At 47.2% G+C, this 18,995-nt stretch overlaps 1 protein-coding gene and 1 long non-coding RNA gene across 2 annotated transcripts in view; both read left to right on the top strand.

Annotated features, from left to right (window-relative positions):
- The first annotated feature begins 1,351 nt into the window (after positions 1-1,351).
- On the top strand, positions 1,352-1,728 carry LOC130525324 (uncharacterized). Its single transcript, XR_008950456.1, has 2 exons — positions 1,352-1,563; positions 1,647-1,728. It is a non-coding gene; the product is annotated as an uncharacterized LOC130525324 (long non-coding RNA).
- Positions 1,729-2,182: 454 nt separating this feature from the next.
- The window catches only part of LOC130525323 (protein unc-13 homolog B-like), a 78,470-nt gene continuing 61,657 nt past the window's right edge, over positions 2,183-18,995 (top strand). Inside the window, 7 exon segments of the mRNA XM_057031961.1 lie at positions 2,183-2,474; positions 7,702-7,731; positions 11,924-12,023; positions 15,820-15,937; positions 16,361-16,484; positions 17,561-17,634; positions 18,806-18,863. Of these exon segments, the coding sequence (XP_056887941.1) occupies positions 2,453-2,474; positions 7,702-7,731; positions 11,924-12,023; positions 15,820-15,937; positions 16,361-16,484; positions 17,561-17,634; positions 18,806-18,863 (526 nt within the window). The 5' untranslated portion in view covers positions 2,183-2,452.

Consider the following 18,995-nt stretch of genomic DNA (forward strand, 5'->3'; position numbering starts at 1 on the left):
CAATGAACCATTTAGACATCGACGCTTGTGATTGGCTCTCATGAGAATATAAAGTCCAATGATGGCGCACCTGCTCACCACTCAGAGTAGGAGCCTAATTTGTGCTTGTGTTGGGTCAACTGAAGTCGAATTTGGGGTGTTTTCTGTTTGCAGTTGATCCTCTCTCTGAAGCCATGCAGCCTGTTTTCTGGTAGGTTTCTGAGTTGATGTTTTAGAGTTTAACACGGGTGCGAACTTATTTTTTTGTATTTGCAGTTTGTTGCTGCTTCGGCTGTTGTCAATCCAAGAAATTGGGGCAAGCATGAAACGTAAGACGTCTTTACAACCGTGTTTTTGACGCAATCAGTAAATCAAGTACTAATTGAGTAAACATCTCGTCAATAGCTTCTACCGAACGTGGCAGGTGGGACACCAACTCTGGGCGTGAGGTGGCTGGAAATAAGCCTCAGCCCCAGGATGCCAGTTACCTGGGCAAGGCTCCCTGGAATACTGTGTTTTATCCAGGGACTCAGGACCTCGCACGTCCCCAGGACTCCCTGAGCCGGCCCCAGGGCCCCGCACATCCCCAGGATTCCCTGAGCCGGCCCCAGGGCTCCCTGAGCTGGCCCCAGGGCCCCGCACGTCCCCAGGATCCCTGGGCCCCAGATCCCTGGGCCCCAGATCCCAGGGCCCCGCACGTCCCCAGGATTCCCTGAGCTGGCCCCAGGGCCCCCCGAGATGGCCCCAGGGCCTTCTACGTCCCCAGGATTCCCTGGGCCGGCCCCAAGTCTCCCCGAGATGGCCCCAGGGCCTTCTACGCCCCCAGGATTCCCTGGGCCCCAGATCCCAGGGCCCCGCACGTCCCCAGGATTCCCTGGGCCCCAGATCCCAGGGCCCCGCACGTCCCCAGGATTCCCTGGGCCCCAGATCCCAGGGCCCCGCACGTCCCCAGGATTCCCTGGGCCCCAGATCCCAGGGCCCCGCACGTCCCCAGGATTCCCTGGGCCCCAGATCCCAGGGCCCCGCACGTCCCCAGGATTCCCTGGGCCCCAGATCCCAGGGCCCCGCACGTCCCCAGGATCCCTGGGCCCCAGATCCAGGGCCCCGCACGTCCCCAGGATTCCCTGGGCCCCAGATCCCAGGGCCCCGCACGTCCCCAGGATTCCCTGGGCCCCAGATCCCAGGGCCCCGCACGTCCCCAGGATTCCCTGGGCCCCAGATCCCAGGGCCCCGCACGTCCCCAGGATTCCCTGGGCCGGCCCCAGGATTCCCTGGGCCCCAGATCCAGGGCCCCGCACGTCCCCAGGATTCCCTGGGCCGTCCCCAGGATTCCCTGGCCCCAGATCCCATGGCCCTGCACTTCCCTGGGTTAACCCAAGTCAGATGCAGATCCCTAGGTCCCATCCCCAGGTTCCGGCAAGCAAGAAAATCCCCTTCCTCCGGTCTGTGAAGGGCCTTCCTTGGCACCATCCCGAGCAGCAGGAGTCTCTCCATTATCTCACATCTGGCGTCAACACAAAGCAGAGCCACAAATGGCCAAAGTCCTGGTCTTGAAATCCTGAAATGGGTCTTTATTTCATCAAGGTATGTTTTTATTTTTATTATTTTTTTCTCCTAGACTAGTTCAAGCACTCTTCACTTTAAACAAATGTGTTTTGTTTTTCCAGAGTTTGGTGTACGAGATGGAGGGTTTCCTTGAAATGGAGCTAAAATTGTTTCCTCTGAGAGAAATAAATGACCTAATCTGTACACTGCTGTGGAAATGTTTCTTGATACATCGACTGCATGAGTAGGACATCTGGTGTCCACGTGCTGTGAGCTGCTTACACTTCAAAACATGTGTATGCACATGTGAAGACTAAAACTGAATCTCTATCTGTTTGCAAATGACATGAAGGTGACGCCAGCCGAGTCCAGGACTTGATGCACAACCCCAAAACTTGGTGCCTCTCCTCACTAAATGAACTGTTGCCATTCACCAGCAGAGGGCGCTCAAGTTGCTGAAGACTCCTCGTACTTCAAAAGGATCGTAAAATATTTACGACTCGGTGCATCAAACGTCATTTTATCCTTATTTAATTTGACTCTGGCTGTAGAAACCCTAGTTTTAGATTTGATGAAACGCCTTAGTAGTAGAAACAAATGTGCGCATCGTGGAACAAAATTATCCCTGAGTCGGTGTCCAAAATCCCCATCTCCGTGCGGTCCGTGAACTCGCCACAAGAGCCGCCCAGTTGTACCGGATTTCAGCCGGTGCGTGTTCGCTCTTCGGTGACAGGACCCCCCCACCCCCATCCCCCCGGTGCGCTCCACCTGGGTCGCACCAGTTTTGAGATGACACGGTGTGATGAAGCCGGTGGGAAACGCCGTCTACGTCGCCCCCTCTGAGATTGCTGTGCAACAGGCAACTCGGCTGTGAACTCCGTCAGGGCTCGTCGACTTTGGAGGAACTGTTGCTCCAAATCCTGCAGCGATGTCCCTGCTGTGTGTCCGAGGTAAGCTGCGAGTTACTTCTGCTGCTCGGTCCATGTTGGAAACCAGCGGTGACAGGAGGGGGGCCTAGGAATTAAGTCTGGGGGGTAAAGTGAAATTTAAAGTTAAATCCACCTGTTCATTGTTTGAACGGTTCGATTTAAACTCCTTGTTTGTGCATGCAGACCAGCACATAATCAAACACCAAGGCTAATTAATTCAAAGTAGCTAATTTATTCAGATAGAAATGGAGTCTCGGTGTAATTAGAAGCATCCGACATCACAAGAATGCCCCACACAGGATAAAACAGGAATTTAAGACGCCTGTTTATGTGGCGTCAACTTATTTGATATCAAGCTTAATTTGACTGTCGTGTGGTGGAAAACGGATTTAATTTAAATATCACCGTGTGCATGGATCCAGTTGAGACGGTTGGTTGCACAAACTCGCCGATGTCTGCAGACTGTTGCTGGGAGCCTGTCCACAGCCAGACAGGCGCGTGTGTGCCGTCAGATAGTTTGGGCAATTAAAGGGGTTCGGGAGGGGGGCACTCCATTTACCACTTTGGCTCCCCTCCAGATTTCAAATGAGACTTCTTTTACTGGCACACGGTACCATTTCCACACCGTCACACGCCTGTCTGGGTCTGTGGCGCACTGTTTAAAACTGATGGTTTTGGACCATTTGTCATCTTCTCCTGGCTGGGGGGGGGCTTCATCGCCACCCCACGTCCGCCTGAATGAGCGCTGACTTTAGGCTGCAACTTGACAAAAGACCAACATTTTTACTGTAACACTTGCTTGGTCTCGTCAGTAAAACCACTAAACATGAGCTCAAATCTTATTTTATTCGGATTTACAGGCTTGAATCTGTAAACAAGTGTTTACATACTTGGGCTGAGGTTTCACTAGAAAAGTTTTGCAGAAATTTGAAGATGTGTTGCAATTGGAGTTTTAGGTTATTGGAAAACCACAATAGTCATTCTTTTGCTCAGTATTGCCATTGTGCTTCTGTAAAAGCGTTCTCAAAGCCATTAGAAAAGCAGATCTCATTGGCCATGAATATTTAAAAATCTAACAATGTTAAAAGCTGTTTAAAATTAAAAAGAAATAAACAAAGGCGTTATATAACTGGATCTCAAAAGTGTGGCTAGTAAAAATATTTAACAAATTATCTTCAGCCAAGTGAAATCAGCTTGAATAATAAATATCCCACTTTTTTTGTGTGGTTTAAATAAATGACCTCAAAACAGTTTGTCCCTCTAGAAAATGTTAGGCAACATAGAAACATGGTAAATGTTATGGTAAAATGTTAGATTGGTATTTACTTCATTAATGAACCTCTAAATCTGCATCTCTTTTGTGATTGTGTGTGTGTGTGTGTGTGTGTGTGTGTGTGTGTGTGTGTGTGTGTGTGTGACCCAGGTTACGGCTGCTCAGAGCATCTGGCTTTGACACCACAGCCCGCCGGGTCAAAGGCGCTTCCTTATTTCTGATTGGGATCATTTTAACCTTAACCACGACGCCCGTTGACGTGAGGCGTGGAAGCCTTTCATGAGCTGACGGCGCCGCCTGCTTCGGATGCCTCCCTCGTAGTTTAGATCTCAATCGAGTTGAGCTTGGAAAAGCGGCCACACTCCCGTCGTCGGTCCCCCTTTTCAGAATTTTCCCTGTTTTCTCCGTGGCGGCGTTGAGGTCCAGCCGGTGCTTGTGACTGACAGCTCTAAGAAACATGTCTGCAGGATGGGAAGCTGAGGACGGGGTCCAACAGCTCGCTCGGATCCCACACTGCAGCTATTACTGGACGGCGTTTAGCACGTTTAATACATACAGTGATGGCATTGAGACATTTGCAAGGGTTTGAGTCAGCCCGCCGGTTTAAATCTCTCCGTCAGTGTTGGCGGCAGCACACACAGGCGGGCGGTCGTGTCAGGGTAACGGGGAGGGGAAGGTAAAGTGGTTCTGTGGGCCACCTGCGGCCGCAGGTTAGTAGGGTAGGTGGGAACGCCCCAGGTCCGTAAACGCCGGTGCCGTGCAGGAACGCCAGGGATCCAAGTATAGCTTCAGTGGCAGGTCCGCAGCGGGTGGGGGTGGGGATGGAGGGGGAATAATCCCCTGGCCATCTGCCGCTGAAACTGTGTGTTCATGCTCGTCGGGCCGGCTCACGTGGGACAGGAAAATCGTGATACGCTGCTTCCCGCTGTGGGATCTTCAGACATCCCAACATTTGGCACAAAGGAACAAAATGTCAAGAAATGAGCCTTTTCCATGTGTGGCCCTTTAAAATGGTGTCGCACCCTGACACGCGACTCTTCACACATGTTGGCTCTATGGCAGGAAGGGGGGAGCCACGACCCCTCAGGTCGCCCGGTGAGCTCCAGACAGCTGCTCCAAGGTGCACAACTAAAGTTCCGTCTGCCGCTAAAATCGCATCCTTGGGGTTTTATGTATTTACAAACCAGCGTCTAGACTTCAGCATCGATCGGCGTGCGTGCATGTGTGCTCTGGGGAACGTGTATTGGTGCCGCCACCTCATCTTTGATGTGTCCTTTCTGAACTCCCTCCTGGTTTGTAGTTGAACTACAGCACTTGATGGGTCTCTAATGAGCTCATTTTCCCAGTGAAGCAGGGCTGGAACTCGGTTAATTTCTGATTATGTGAGGGGAAGTGGTGTGTATGTGCTCCTGTGTATGCTAATCTCCCCAGGACACCCAGCTGAAGGATTATTTATCAATTTTCGTGCCATTACAGGATAATTGCTATGGAGACGCTGCTGGTTTTCAGGTGAAAATAAGGTCTAAGGTAGATGAGACTGAAGAACGCTGAGATTGAACACCATCTTGGGCGAGATCCATGTTTGGATAATTTGCGGTTTTCCACTTGCATGATGGAATTCCTTATGCTACGAGAATCAATGCAAATAGACTTATGAGGCTCAGAACGTCCCCGCAGCTACAGGCCATGCTGGGCGTCAGCAGTGTTCTAAATCTATAGTAAATATGAAAGGACAGGATCCTCCGACTCACCGTGACAACCACTCGCAGCACAAGAAGATCGTTCCGGAAAAATGAGGAATTGTTTATTTCACACACACAGTTCTTTTATTTCCGCCAATAATTCAAAGATTTTGTCAATTCAGCCCTCGTGTGACGTGCCTGCGTAATACATCTGATCCGTTTACCTGTGCAGGAGGTTTTCAGAACTCCCGTGGAGCCCAGCAGTGTTCCAGTAATGACGCTGTGACCACAACAGGGGGACGTTTGAGTGTCAGACACATATTTATTATGATGGATTGGCACAGTCGGCTGGCTCTTGCTTAATGGTAGTGAGAGAGTTTTAATGACATGACCATCAGGTTGCCAACCTCCACACACTCAGACCTACTGTGAGTCAAAGGACTGCGGCTAAAAATAGAATCAGTGTCTGGCCCGCTGTGGTCCACATCTGTGGGTAAATGAACATGTTGCTCACACTGAGCGACTTTCTTTCGTTATCTGTGTTCTGCAGGATTTATTGAGAGGTTTTATAAGTAAGATTTTAATCCCGATGACTTTAATGAGCGTTTGAAGTGCCCGGCAGACCAAGCAGCAGTCTAACAAAAACCAGCGCTCTGGCGTCTTTATATTTGAATCGCCGTGGGTTTGGGTTTAAGGGGTGGATCCAAGTGAAGCGAAGGATAAATGCAGTTCTACAGCACTCTGAATTTCCCGTGTGTGTCCTGTGATGGACTAATGACCTGTCCTGGTTGTTTCCTGCCTCCCTCCCAGTGACGGCTGGGATTAGACGGGGTCAGAATTGGAATCGGTCACCTGCTGCTGTGGTGGGATTTTAAGTGTCACCTGATGAGGAAGCCAAGTAAAAAGAAAGGAACTGGTGGTGTGTGCATGAGCGGCGATGATCTTTTAGTTTTTAATGTAAATAATGAAGAAGGGAAACTCTTTAGTTTTATAGTTCTTCTTAAAAACCCAAATCTGCTGCAGCTTTTCCTCAATGGGGGCATATTTATGACATAATTCTCATTCAGGGCAGATCTTAATCTGCGTGACTCATCATGAGAATATCATCGTCATCATCCTTTCATTTCTGCACTTCAGTCTCTCCCATATATATTAAAAACCTCCCGACGCTCTCTCCAAAAGGTCAGAAGTCGGCGTGATTTTAATTCTTTTGTCCACTAAACGTCCTCTTTGTGATTCATCCAGAGCACAATGCAGCAGGGGCTGGTAGCATTCAGCATCGCTAACGGCTTTAGCCGGCAGAGATTATCCCACCATCAGTCATCAGCCGCACGCATCCTCTCATACAGTCACGCTGACACGTGTCTGATATCTGACCTGCTTTACTACAGTATCTGCTCTCTGGCCCGGAGGGACACTGACCTCCGCTGCTTGGACCTTGACCTTTGAGCTGTTTTCTTCTACAGAATGAATCTTGTTTTCATCCAGGGGAGTTTAATTTAAATCATGACATCAGTGTCAGTCAGACTGGGTGATAAACTGATAGCTCAGCATCCCAGATTTAAAAAAAAAAAACAAACCATAAGAATTCTAGTTTTTAGACTAGTTTTTAGACTAACAGTTTTTCAGGTGTCCTTGGATACCAAATTAAAATAAGAGCTGTCCCATCTCTCTCTCTCTGTCTGTCTCTCTCTGTCTGTCTCTCTGTCTCTCTCTCTGTCTGTCTCTATGTCTCTCTCTCTCTGTCTGTCTCTCTGTCTGTCTGTCTCTTTGTCTCTCTCTCTCTGTCTGTCTCTCTGTCTGTCTCTCTCTCTGTCTGTCTCTCTCTCTCTCTCTCTGTCTCTCTGTGTCTCTCTCTCTGTCTCTCTATGTCTCTCTCTCTCTCTCTGTGATCCCATTCTTGTGCTAACTGAATAAGCATATTGATCTCCAATGATTTGTTTATGCATTTAAACCCTGTTTGGTAAGTAAATGCCCCTAAAGAAGCAGTGAACTTTTATACCTGTGGATAGTAAAATGATTAAAGTCATGAGCGCACGTCTCCTCGGGGATGTTGATCAATATTAGTCGCTTGCTTTTTGGCCTAAATCCTAACACACGGTGACATTCCAAGACACTCTGACATTTTGAAACCGGATGTTTTGTTTTGGGTGTGAGATTATTCTCCAGGATAATCCAACCCCTCAGGGTCACGGGGAGGGTGCACAATGAACAACATTTACCGTTAAACGAATTCTTTACTGTTTATTTATTATTATTTACTGTCTAATGTTTCTTCCATCTTCTTTTTCAGTGAAAAAAGCCAAACTGCATGGGCCCCCAGGTAAGAGCTAACAGCATTTCTTTACGCGAACCCAAAACATTACGTACATTACGCGCTATAGTGTGCAGTGTTGGGTCCAGAAAAACTATCAGATAATTTAGCAACTGGTTTTTCTGCTTCAGTCTTCTACAGTAGTCTACTGTATATGGCTGCATGCCTGTAGATGAGTGTAATGAATTAACAAGCGAGAGGAGAAAAACCAGTCAGCCCCTCCTAAGTGGAACCGAGTGTCTCCATCCATTCTTTTGTCTTTGGTGATTCTTTTTTCGCCGACTCTGCTGGCTGCAGCTGTTCTCTCCTCCGTCTCTCCGGGCGATGATGAGGGGAGAACAACAGCCACGAGGAGGGAAATGAAAAGTCAAGGCAGAGGAGGAGAGAACAAAATCAATAGATCATCAGAGACAAAGGGCCACCTGCTAGCTGCAAATGACAACTTGTCAGCCAGACATGAAGGATAAGATGGAGACAAATCCCTCCGTGTCTTTAGGAGACGGAGACAGACTCCAGATCCAGGAGACGATTTGTCACTGTCTGCCTCCGGCCTCCAATTGCAGGGCAGCTTTTCAGAACGGAAGGAGGAGATTTGATTGGCTCCCTCAGGGTTGATAAAATGGGACATGAGGGATGAGATTGATACAGTAGAGATGTCCTTTAATTCATTTGTTGAGTCCTTCTGTTGGATCACTGCTGCCAGCAATGGCCTCTTTGAATGTCTTACAGTTGAGCAAATGTTATTATCAGGCAAATGAACCATCAAAAGTGGCTGGAGTGATTTTGTAGCCCCACCAGACCCTCCGGCTACCCTGAAACTCTTGTTTGGAGAGTCCTGACTCTACTTATAAACCCACTCACAATCTTATAGAGACATTTAAGTGCTGCTCGTCCATCTTAAGCGTGTCTCTTAAACACTTTGGAATCTGAGCTGTTTGGACACTCAAGTGTCTTAATTATCAACTGGTGTCATTTGTCCCACTCCGATGCCCCAGTTTTTGGAAACGGGTTCTGATTTATCTTAATAGTAGGAAGCAATCAATTATTGGCCCGGGGTGTTTGGTGGACGTCCCAGGACTCTCTTCAGTCCCCTCTGGTAGACGCCCCCATGGGAGACGCCGGCCGTTATGTGTGTCATTTTTTTAGTTTAAAAAAAAGTTTGTTCAGTGTTCTTTGTCTCACTCGTACCACACAAGAGGGCAGGCTGGTTTTGGATTTTGTGTTTGGTGGTTTCTTATTGGAGAAAGGAGCTCGATAAGCCCCGCCCACTTGATGTCAGCAGAAATATAGGAGGAATATCAACAGACTATATCTTTAACGATTTGGCTGATTTTGGTTTCAAGTATTAGGACTTGGATAAAATGAGTATCTGGATCATGACACCGACTGCTGTGCGTGTAAATCCCTGGATTAGAGGTTTGGGAGGGGAATTTCAGGCGGAGCGAGCAAAACTAAAGCAAGAGTATTAAGCAAAGAATCCGTGAAACTATTTCCTCGCCGGAACGTCTTCATTTTAAATAATAGATGACTGGCTCTGTTGGAGAAGATTGGATTGAACTTCCTGTTATTTTGGGTCACCGTCATTCCTCTTTGGCGGTCCGCGTGCAGGCGGCGACGAAAAAGGAAGGAAAAATAGCTTTGTAATAATGAATCGTTTACCTGGAACAGCAGGCCTGTCTCCACGTGCACGCAAACGGGCAATTCTCCGCTGGGATGTCACATTTACGAGCGGACGCGTTGCCTCTCCGCCAGAGTTCTTATTTCGCTGAGATTGTTCACTAATGAATGCAGAGGAATTCCTAATGAGGCAATTTTGTTGCCACAATGAGACCGTCCTGTCCCGGCGTAGCTGACCCGCTGAGCTCTGTCCCCTGGTTCTGACGGTTGCTTATAGGTGGCTGCAACGTTCCCTGCTGCGTCAAATCATGTTTTTTTTGTTTGTTTTTTGGAAGCCACTGTTTTATTTTTCTCAATTGTGTGAGTGGGAGGAACGCCGCCATTGTTGGAGGAAAAGATGGCGTCTTCGGCCCAGTTGTGGGAGTAGAACCGCCGCACAGGACAATACGTAAATGTCACAGGGCACTGCGATCCAAATGAACCCTCCGGAGTTTGTGAGAGCAGACCAATGCGTCCTCAGCTCATTACCTGAACGTGCCCCCCGTCCAACAAAGGCTCCTCCGCCTCCCTCCCTCCCCTGCCCCTCCTCCCGTAACGGAGCGTTTATTACTGTGGAGACTAAATGTCATCTCTCCCGGCCAAGCTGTGCACTTCTCTGCACAACTGAATAGGACGTAGTTTCATCAGTCACGGCCGCTTAATTATAAATGACGCCGATGGCTGCTCGCCGAGAGGGTCCAGCAGCGCGCAGACACTGCAGACCCCCCAGCCGCCGCCCAGGCCGCCACGGCCACCACGGCCACCACGGCCACCACGGCCACCACGGCCACCGCGGCCACCGCGGCCAGTCTTACTGAAAGGACGCCTTTGTTGGTGTGTCTGGATTTCATAGCAACCCTCGAGATGCTATCAAAGGGAACAAATAACAACGGGCAAATACCTTCAAAGGTTTCTTCATTGTTTCGCTATTTTCTTTCGTCTGTTGCACGTTTCTTGCGCTCTTGTGACGCCGTCTTGCGGCTGTTCGCCAGGGTGGTAAATGTTGGCGTCTCACCCCCGTCAGGTCCCTCCTGCCCCCTAATCACAGCCCTGGCAGCTTCCTTAAGTGAATGATGGATTATTGCAGGTTAACCCTTTCACCCACTGTTTCATGGAGCGCTGCCACGTTGCAGGTGACATTTTCCTGCCTTTCTCCGGGCTAAAATTTCCCAACTGTGATTTATCCTATTAAAGATAATGTGTGTCTATCTTAGGATGCAAAAGCTCTCACATAGCAGCCCTGGTTAACAATTTATGTCACTGTTTCAACACTGGAAAAGATAAAATCTGTAAAACAAAACAACCTAATTTAGCCTAATTTAGCATATCTTTTAGCATCCTTTCACCCAAGAGAGGAAGGAATGCGACTCAGCGGCCTGATGATGTATGAAGGAGCATTTTCCTGTTGCGCTCCTCGGCTGAGCGGTTCCTTTAGCGGAGCCGTGCAGTACAACGCTGTCCGTGTTTGAATATGAGCAGGTCACGTGCTTTGTTAACCATCTCTGCATAAATAAGGATAAAGAAATGTGGGTGCGGGGCCTCCTGCGCTCACTGAGTTGGAATGTTTCTCCTCCCCGCTGAGGTTCCATTAGTTGAGCGCCGCTAAATTGGCTCTCTTTGCTGGAGCGCAGAGCGCCGATCAACACCAAGGCTCCAGGGGATCGACACATAGAAACTGGACTCTACAGTGGAGATGTGTTTGAACCTCTCCTGCCTGTGTAATTTTACATTAACATTTTTTTTGGGGGGGGGTGGGCATTTTTAAGCACACAGGACTTTTGTGATCATTTTTTTTTCCTTGAGTGAAAACTTGGGTGCATGAAGTCGATCCTTTTCCATCTTTCCCACCACATCTGCTCTCCCCTGAAGTTGTCCTCACCCCCTCAACTCAAGAACCCTGAGCACGCTCCTGCCCTCTGTGAACGCAGCGGGCTACTTGAGGCTGTTAATCAAGGAGGGATTAGATGGCTGCAGCCCCTCTTTATGACTGATTAACCCTTTGGAGCTCCTACTTTTGTATGTCATTACTAAAAATATAAAGAAACAGAAAGGTGACTTTTGCCTTGACCCCCCGTGACCCCAACTCACCTTGTACAGTAATGGAAATCAGGACCTGTAAAAAGTGAATTAATAAATCTAAAGTGTCTAAAGTAGAATAAATATGATAATTTTGCACTAAGAAAGAAGCATGTTCAGGAGAGATTATCCCTGCATGAGGTGATCCTGATGTGAGCACCTGAGTTACTATAAATGGAGCAGAATCACAGGAAAGAACGGCGAGGGTCATATGGTCCTCTTTAGAGTCGTCCACGATAAGAGCGGAATGGGGCTCTGAGGTGGCCACTTTTCTCTACAAAATGTTCAGTTCAACGCTTTCTCGCTGCGAACGAGCGTCAATTAAAGACGGTGAAGTTTTCAAAGTGGGACCGTTTCATCTCACCATCGTGAAGAAATACCAGAGAATACAGAACTATTGTGGTGTTTTTTTTACACAAACAGCCTCCTCACACAGTGATTTCTCGTCTTATTTTTTTTACTTTTGCAGACAAGTTCAACGCCTACGTAACCTTAAAGGTGCAAAATGTGAAGAGCACCACCATCAACGTCCGTGGGGACCAGCCATGTTGGGAACAGGACTTCATGTTGTGAGTGTTATCGCACCAGTGTCACCGGCGTGTGTGCTTGTGACTCGTATCTCATCAGCTCTGGGTGTGTACTGTAGTGACTTTATGTTAGATAATGTTTATTTTTGACTACATTTACACGTGGGGTGAGGGTATTCCTCCAGTTTGGTAGATAAATGGGGGTTTTATTGATCCCAGAGGAACTGCTAACAACACACAGGAGAATTTGAATATAATACACAAGGCGGACATTGTGTAGCACATGTTAACGGCGCATTTGTGCGTCTGAAATGGCTCTCGGCCTCCTAATTGCTTCTTTGTGTTTCTGCCTCGGTGGCTCACTGTCACATCCACCAGCTGCGATTGCAAGTTCGCCCCCTCCCTCCTGGGAGGTAACGCGACAGATGCAAAGAGGAATTGAAGCGTCGGGGCATGTGTCAGCCCTTAAACGATAGAAAAAGACCCGCGCTAGCTGACTCGGGAGCTGGGATTAATGGGCCTTGCTGGGGTTTGAAGGAAACATCAGCCGCACGAGACCGCTGCCCGACTGGGCTGGGCCGGGCTGCTAAATGAGAATTTGTGGCAGGAGCAGGTTGGATGGATGGAAAGTGAAATTACATGGCCAGTTCAGATAAGTGGATGAGTCTGTGGAATTGAATGAATTCTCCAACCCAGTCTGGCGCAGGTACAGATGTGCTTGATGGGGATTCACTTTTCTGCTCTTCATTCTGCTGAGTCTTGTGTTCGACCCTGTGCATCTGGGCTGAAAAGGCCACAGGATGAAAAGAAAAGTGGCGCTTTCTCTCCTCGACACGTGTGCAGAACTGCACCTGTCTTTTTGGACCAGAGTGAAATTGTTTGGGGAAAACTGAAGCGTCTGAGAGGACAAAGTGGTCTTTCCCTTTTCACCTTGAACGTGCTGTTTAACTGAAGAGAAGCAGTATTTGTTTAATAATTCTGTGTTAACAGCAGACGTTCTCTTTCTAAAACATCACAAATTAGACAGATTGGTGTTGGACCCATCTCTTGTTGCTGGAACGAGAGGCGAAGCCTTCCATTAACCGGGCGATCTAGAGCTGGACCCTCACCTTTAGCCCTGAGCTGTTGGTGAGGAGCTCAGACATCCCAGAGCCTCCAGGTCAGGAGTTCTGGGCACATCCGCCTGGGGCGAGACCCAGACCCAGTACGACCTGGTGGGATCAGACTCCCCATGTAGCCCTGGAGTCTCAGGTTTGTTGTCCTGGAGGAGGTTGCTGAATCTCAGGCGGTCCTGAGGTGACTGGCCCTCGCCCCCACCTGGGCAAATGCAGCACAACAGTAGGAAACCAAGTGGAACAGAACAAATCGGACCTGGAGGGAACAATAAAGATAACGTTTGATGTGCCCTTCCTTTCATCATCCAAAATACGGTTTAATGACTGTTTTAATGCACATCTGCCCTCTCTTATCCACCATCAAAGTTCCTGGTCTGTACAAACCATATTAAGATAATCTTTATAGCTGTTTTCAGATCTCAAGTGTGTGCACATGCTGCACTCTCAAATGTGTGGGGAATGCTTGCGAGACAGACAGAAACCATATGGCGTCTAATCCAGGTTAATGACAGGTGCATGGGATCGTTCTAGTTCATGGTTCCGACTGATGGCTGAAAATCACATCTGTCGTTGGCACTGGGGGCTTTTTTATCTGTGGGGTTTGCATCCAAACAGCCTGTAAGGTCGCCTTTGCATCGTCGGTAGAAACAGACAGAGATCCCCCCCTACAGAGAGATCCTCCCCCAGACTTGATTAGAGGGATAGAAGAGAGACGCCACGGATCCACATGATTACATAAGACTGTCCTCCCCTCTCCTCCCCTGGCCTCCCGTCCTCTGTGCTGCTCATAATCTCTGCCATTACGCTGTCCTCCATCAGGTCCACTCAGACTGCTTTTTACTTTCATCATGGCTCCCTGAAAAATAACTCGCAAAAAAAAAGTAAATAGCACCCCAGGTCTGTGCTTTCCTGACTCTTGATGGAAACAGAGGTGCAAGTGATTATCATACCCTGATAAAATCCCACACCCGCTAATGCTAAACTGCTAATTAGCCGCCGAATCTCGTTAACAGCGGTTGGTCCTGATGGTGCGAAGTGCTCTGCTGGAGGTTGGAGGAGCCTTCGCTTCTGTGAATAAATCCAAGTGAAAGCAAGCTGCGCTTTAAATGGTTTTTAAAAAATAAAGTATGTGCTTTAATCAGCAGCAGCGTTGGAGCTATGCTACAATTTTGGGAAAAGATTGATGTGATGAGTCTCATTTAAACATTAGAAAATTGCAGGTCGTATTGGAAATGGGACATTTAGACGTGCTGGAACATTTGGACTCATAGGTTAGCATCAGATTAGCATTGCTAAAACCATAGCAAGAGACAATGTTGAATTTAATTTATGGTCACATAATATGTTTCTGAAATCAACTCATTTAAATGTGAGTCATGTGATTCCAAATATATTGCTACATTTTTCACACGATGTGTCAAATATCAACACTGATACTAAAATTAGTCAGTCTCCCACTCTCCTGAATGCATCAGTGCAGCTGTCTTGTGTTCAGTTTGGACCATATTAAGAGGAAATCAAGAGAAGAAAAAAACACAACCAAAAACTCTCACCTCCTTGGTTTGAATCTCTCATTTCTTGTTCCTCAATTGTGGAACAGGTAAAGCAGCATGTATTATCTGGTTAAAATGACAGGAAGGATTCCTTGATCGGGGCCTCGCAGTGTTCTTTCTATTTGACTGATTTGGATGTCATAGTGAACTCTGTGTGTGTGTGTGTGTGTGTGTGTGTGTGTGTGTGTGTGTGTGTGTGTGTGTGTGTGTGTGTGTGTGTGTGTGTGTGTGTGTGTGTGTATCCATAACTGATGGAATGGTTTGTGACATACAGTGAATGGAATTCTGTACACACACACACAGATGTGACCCTTGATGATCTCTGTGATTTAGAATTTTTTGGAAATGGATTTTGGGTCTAATCCACTCAGTACTTTTTTTTTTAAATCCACAAGAGAGTTTGGAAAGTGTTTCAGATCCCGTTGAGCTGTGACTCCTAATTTTTAGCATTCTGACCAGTATTACGCTGTAAATGCTGCAACGGGTCATTTAAAAAAATAAATTAACCTTCTCGTTGTTTTCTGGTTTCACTTTAGGAGCTCTTGAGCGACACAAGTCGAGAGCTTTGTTGACAGTCGCTCTGCCTGTTGAATTTCAGTGTTCTTTCATGCACAGGACACACACACACACACACACACACACACACACACACACACACACACACACACACACACACAGGGACACACAGAGAGGTTCTCCCACCCGTCTTCCTCTCATCATCCCAGCTGTGAAGTGTCATCAGAGATGACTGACAGCCAAACTGAGCCCCGTATGATTATGAATATGCAGATGAAGGAAGCAGACAGTCTGCCCGCTGTCTTCTCTCCTCAGATGGATCTGTCAAAAATGACAGCTGTCATTCCTCACCCTCGCTGCCTTTGGAGAATAAGACGTGTCCACTTCCTGGCCTGCCTGTATAAAAACTGCTGTGTGTGTGTGTGTGCGTGTGTGTGTGTGTGTGTGTTACAAATTGAGTCCTGTCCATGTCGGATGCCGCTCCTCAGAAGTGGCCCATGACCCACAACAAACGCATATTTACTGTATATTCAGTTTCAACTTGAAAATTAAAACTTAAGAGAGCAAACGGGGTGCAGTATCCCATTCTAACGGGTAGGTGAACAGCGCCACCTGCAGGTTGAGCAGCGAATGTGTTCTTTTCTGTTCCTGTAGCGAGATCAATCATTTGGAATCGGGTCTGGTGGTGGAGCTGTGGAACAAAGGTCTGATCTGGGACACCCTGATCGGCACGGCTCTGATACCCCTGAACACCATTCAGCAGTCTGACGAGGTGAGGCACGTGCACAGGTAACACACCTGCCCAGTGTCTGATATGGTTCTCCAGAACACAGAAGTTGGGCTCCCCTTTATTTTTTTGAAGAACAGAATTCACTTCATAACCAAATTTTTATTTTTTAATTGCCTCCACTCACAGTTTACAGCAGGTGTGTGTCTGAGCCCAGTCTGTGAGTTCCCCGGGTTTTCTGTCCTTTCAAGACGGTGGGAACTCGGGTGAAGTGGTTGTCCACCTGGTAGTTCAGAAAACCCGGGGTGGATCAGGGCCCTGGAAGACGTGGTCACGGCCCCGGGTTCAGACATCCCTGGACTGAGAGCAAAGGAATCATTCATTTGCACTTCACCAAGTCCCCCCTTTTCTTGTCTCTTGTCTTCATTTGCTGTGGTCCCGTCCTCGTCCTTCTCTTCTCTGTCCCAGGAGGGTCCGGGACACTGGGTGTCCCTGGACTCTGAGGTCCTGATGAAAGAAGGGGAGATCTGCGGCACCACCAACCCGACCCCTCATCAGGTGCTGCTGGATGCTCGCTTTGAGCTGCCCTTTGGTATGAAACACACACACACACACACACACACACACACACACACACACACACACACACACACACACACACACACACACACACAGTGAGTCCTTTCTAAATGTTGCAAATCCCAATTCTCTGGAACCACGGTAGTCGCGTCCCCAGGAGTTCTCGTGAAGCACCACTAAGGTTCATGAAGTTTTCATGAGGAGGTTCTTCAGGGCAGTCCTGGTCGTTCTAAATATTCCTCAGCTCACTTCCTTCCGCTCCCCACTCCTCGCCTTTCTCGGCCGCGGCCGTAGAAGCGAGGTGTCTTCAGATTGGGTCGAGGGCTCCTAATCTCAGGGCTGCCTCGAGGGTCTGCCTTTCAGCCGCCCCTCATCTCCAATCGAATTTCCTGCCACTCTCGATATCGACAGGCTGCTGGTGGAGGAGATGCTGCTGGTGTGTCCAGACACAAACGGCAGCGTCTCAAGATTCAGATAAGATAAATTCTCCCTAATCTGAAGCCGAAAGGACCTGACGTTCAGCACCGGAGTCTGAATCAGTGAGTTGCATACTTTAGTTTGATATTAATAGGAGTGATTTTGGTTTATTACAGGACTGTTTATAATAGACTTTTGCTTTTGTGGATCCGAACTAGTATTGAGTAACTAGTAATGTCTCTATTTGCATCGGCCTGATGTCCTCTGGGAGAACATTTTGGAATTTTCTATCCATTTTAAAGGTCTTTAGAAGAAAATATCCAGTATTTTCCTTGATATTAACTCCAGGACTCTTTTCTTGACCAATTTCTTTCACTTTTTTCTGCCTGTGTGGGCGCAGAGACGGGACAGTAGCTGATGTTATTTCTGTTCCTCCTCATCAACGCGACCGTGAGGGAGAGGGCGCGCCCGCTGTAGATTTCCCATCCCTTCTAGCTCTTCTGTCTCTGTTTTTCTGCTCTCTTTAACACTTCCATTATTTATTTCCCCACTTTTAACCCTCCCAGAAACAGAGGTCCGCCCTCGTGCGTCTGTACGTCTCTCACATCCGTTCAAACCTTTTTTTTAATTGCTACATCGTTGATTTCTTTCACTTTTGACTCTCCCGTCCAGACATCCCCGACGACGAGGCGCAGTACTGGACCAGCAAACTGGAGCGCATCAACACCATGCAGATACACGATGAGGTGAGAAGATGATTTTAAAAGACAAATGTGCAAGTCTCGTTGATGAACTTGAAAATGGACGGTTGACAATACAGCGGGACCTCTACTTACGAAATTAATTGGTTCCGGAAGTTGTTTCTTAACCTGGAAATTACGTAAATTAAGACGCGTTTTCCATGTAAATGCCCTAATCCGTTCCAAACCCCCAAAAATTCGGACATAATTTTTTTATAAATCATAAAAATGCATCAAAACAAACAAATACATACGTAACAAATACATGTAACAATTAGATTACCGCACAATAAATGTAGGAATTCAGTGCAAAGCTTCTCCAGCAACAAAATGAACTTTATTACAGGCTAATCTTACATTAGCCGTCACTACTAGCAACGAACGTTAAGACTTGTTGTTACACCGCCATCTAATGGACAAACAGACAAACACCCACAATAAATAAAAGTTAAACGAAGGCGACGCTGGGATACACACAAACTTGTACATATTGACGTCCCTCCCAGCCAATGGGATGACAGGAAGATGCTAGGCGATAGCCAATGGCAGAGCAGCTACAAGCAAGTTTATGTTTGCTAAACTCCGCGAGCTGCGAGTAGCAGCGGTAGCGTATTTTTGACCTTCGTATCCTGAAATTTCTTTCGTAACAAGAGGAAAATTCTTCAGATTGTTCACATGCACGGACATAATTGCAGATACAGACGTGCTGTTGAAATATTCATTTTTGTTATTCTGTACCAAACAAGTCAGTGCAACATATGCACATCAGATTTATTTACACTGAACAAAAATATGCTAAACAATCAACTGAAAAATGCGTAAAAAAAATATGTAGAAAAGAGGAAAGCAATTGGGGAAAAAACTATAAACAGGAATTTTATTTAATGTCAACAAAGGTGTATTGTTAAAAGTGCTGCTTTTTATATATATAAAAGTCATTTGGTAACATGATTACCCCCTAGGTTAAGATTCTTGCATCATTATTGTATTTACCAAATATTGTGTGACTGCAGTGATTTTTGCATTTCACGACACTCTACTGCCCCCTAACGGGGCATTGGTGTTACTACACCACCAAGCTGTACTGTACCGATGTATTCTCACGCCCACACACGCAAACATAGTAATAAATAAATAAATAATTGTAATTATTTCTAAATGAGTTTTCTCTCAACAGTATCCATTGCAGGAAGACGTTCCTCGGGGGAGGTTGGCATCAGCTCCCTCTCAGTGCTGTGAGTTTAAATTCAAATATAATGATAACAATAATCATCATTAGCCTTTTATGTGTACACAAATCTGTGGATTTATTCTAATAATAATGTGGTTCTAAACTCGATTTTAGTTTGTTTTTTTTCTTCTTGTTT

Source organism: Takifugu flavidus, chromosome 5 (assembly GCF_003711565.1).
Source record: "Takifugu flavidus isolate HTHZ2018 chromosome 5, ASM371156v2, whole genome shotgun sequence".
Taxonomy (NCBI): Eukaryota; Metazoa; Chordata; class Actinopteri; order Tetraodontiformes; family Tetraodontidae; genus Takifugu; species Takifugu flavidus.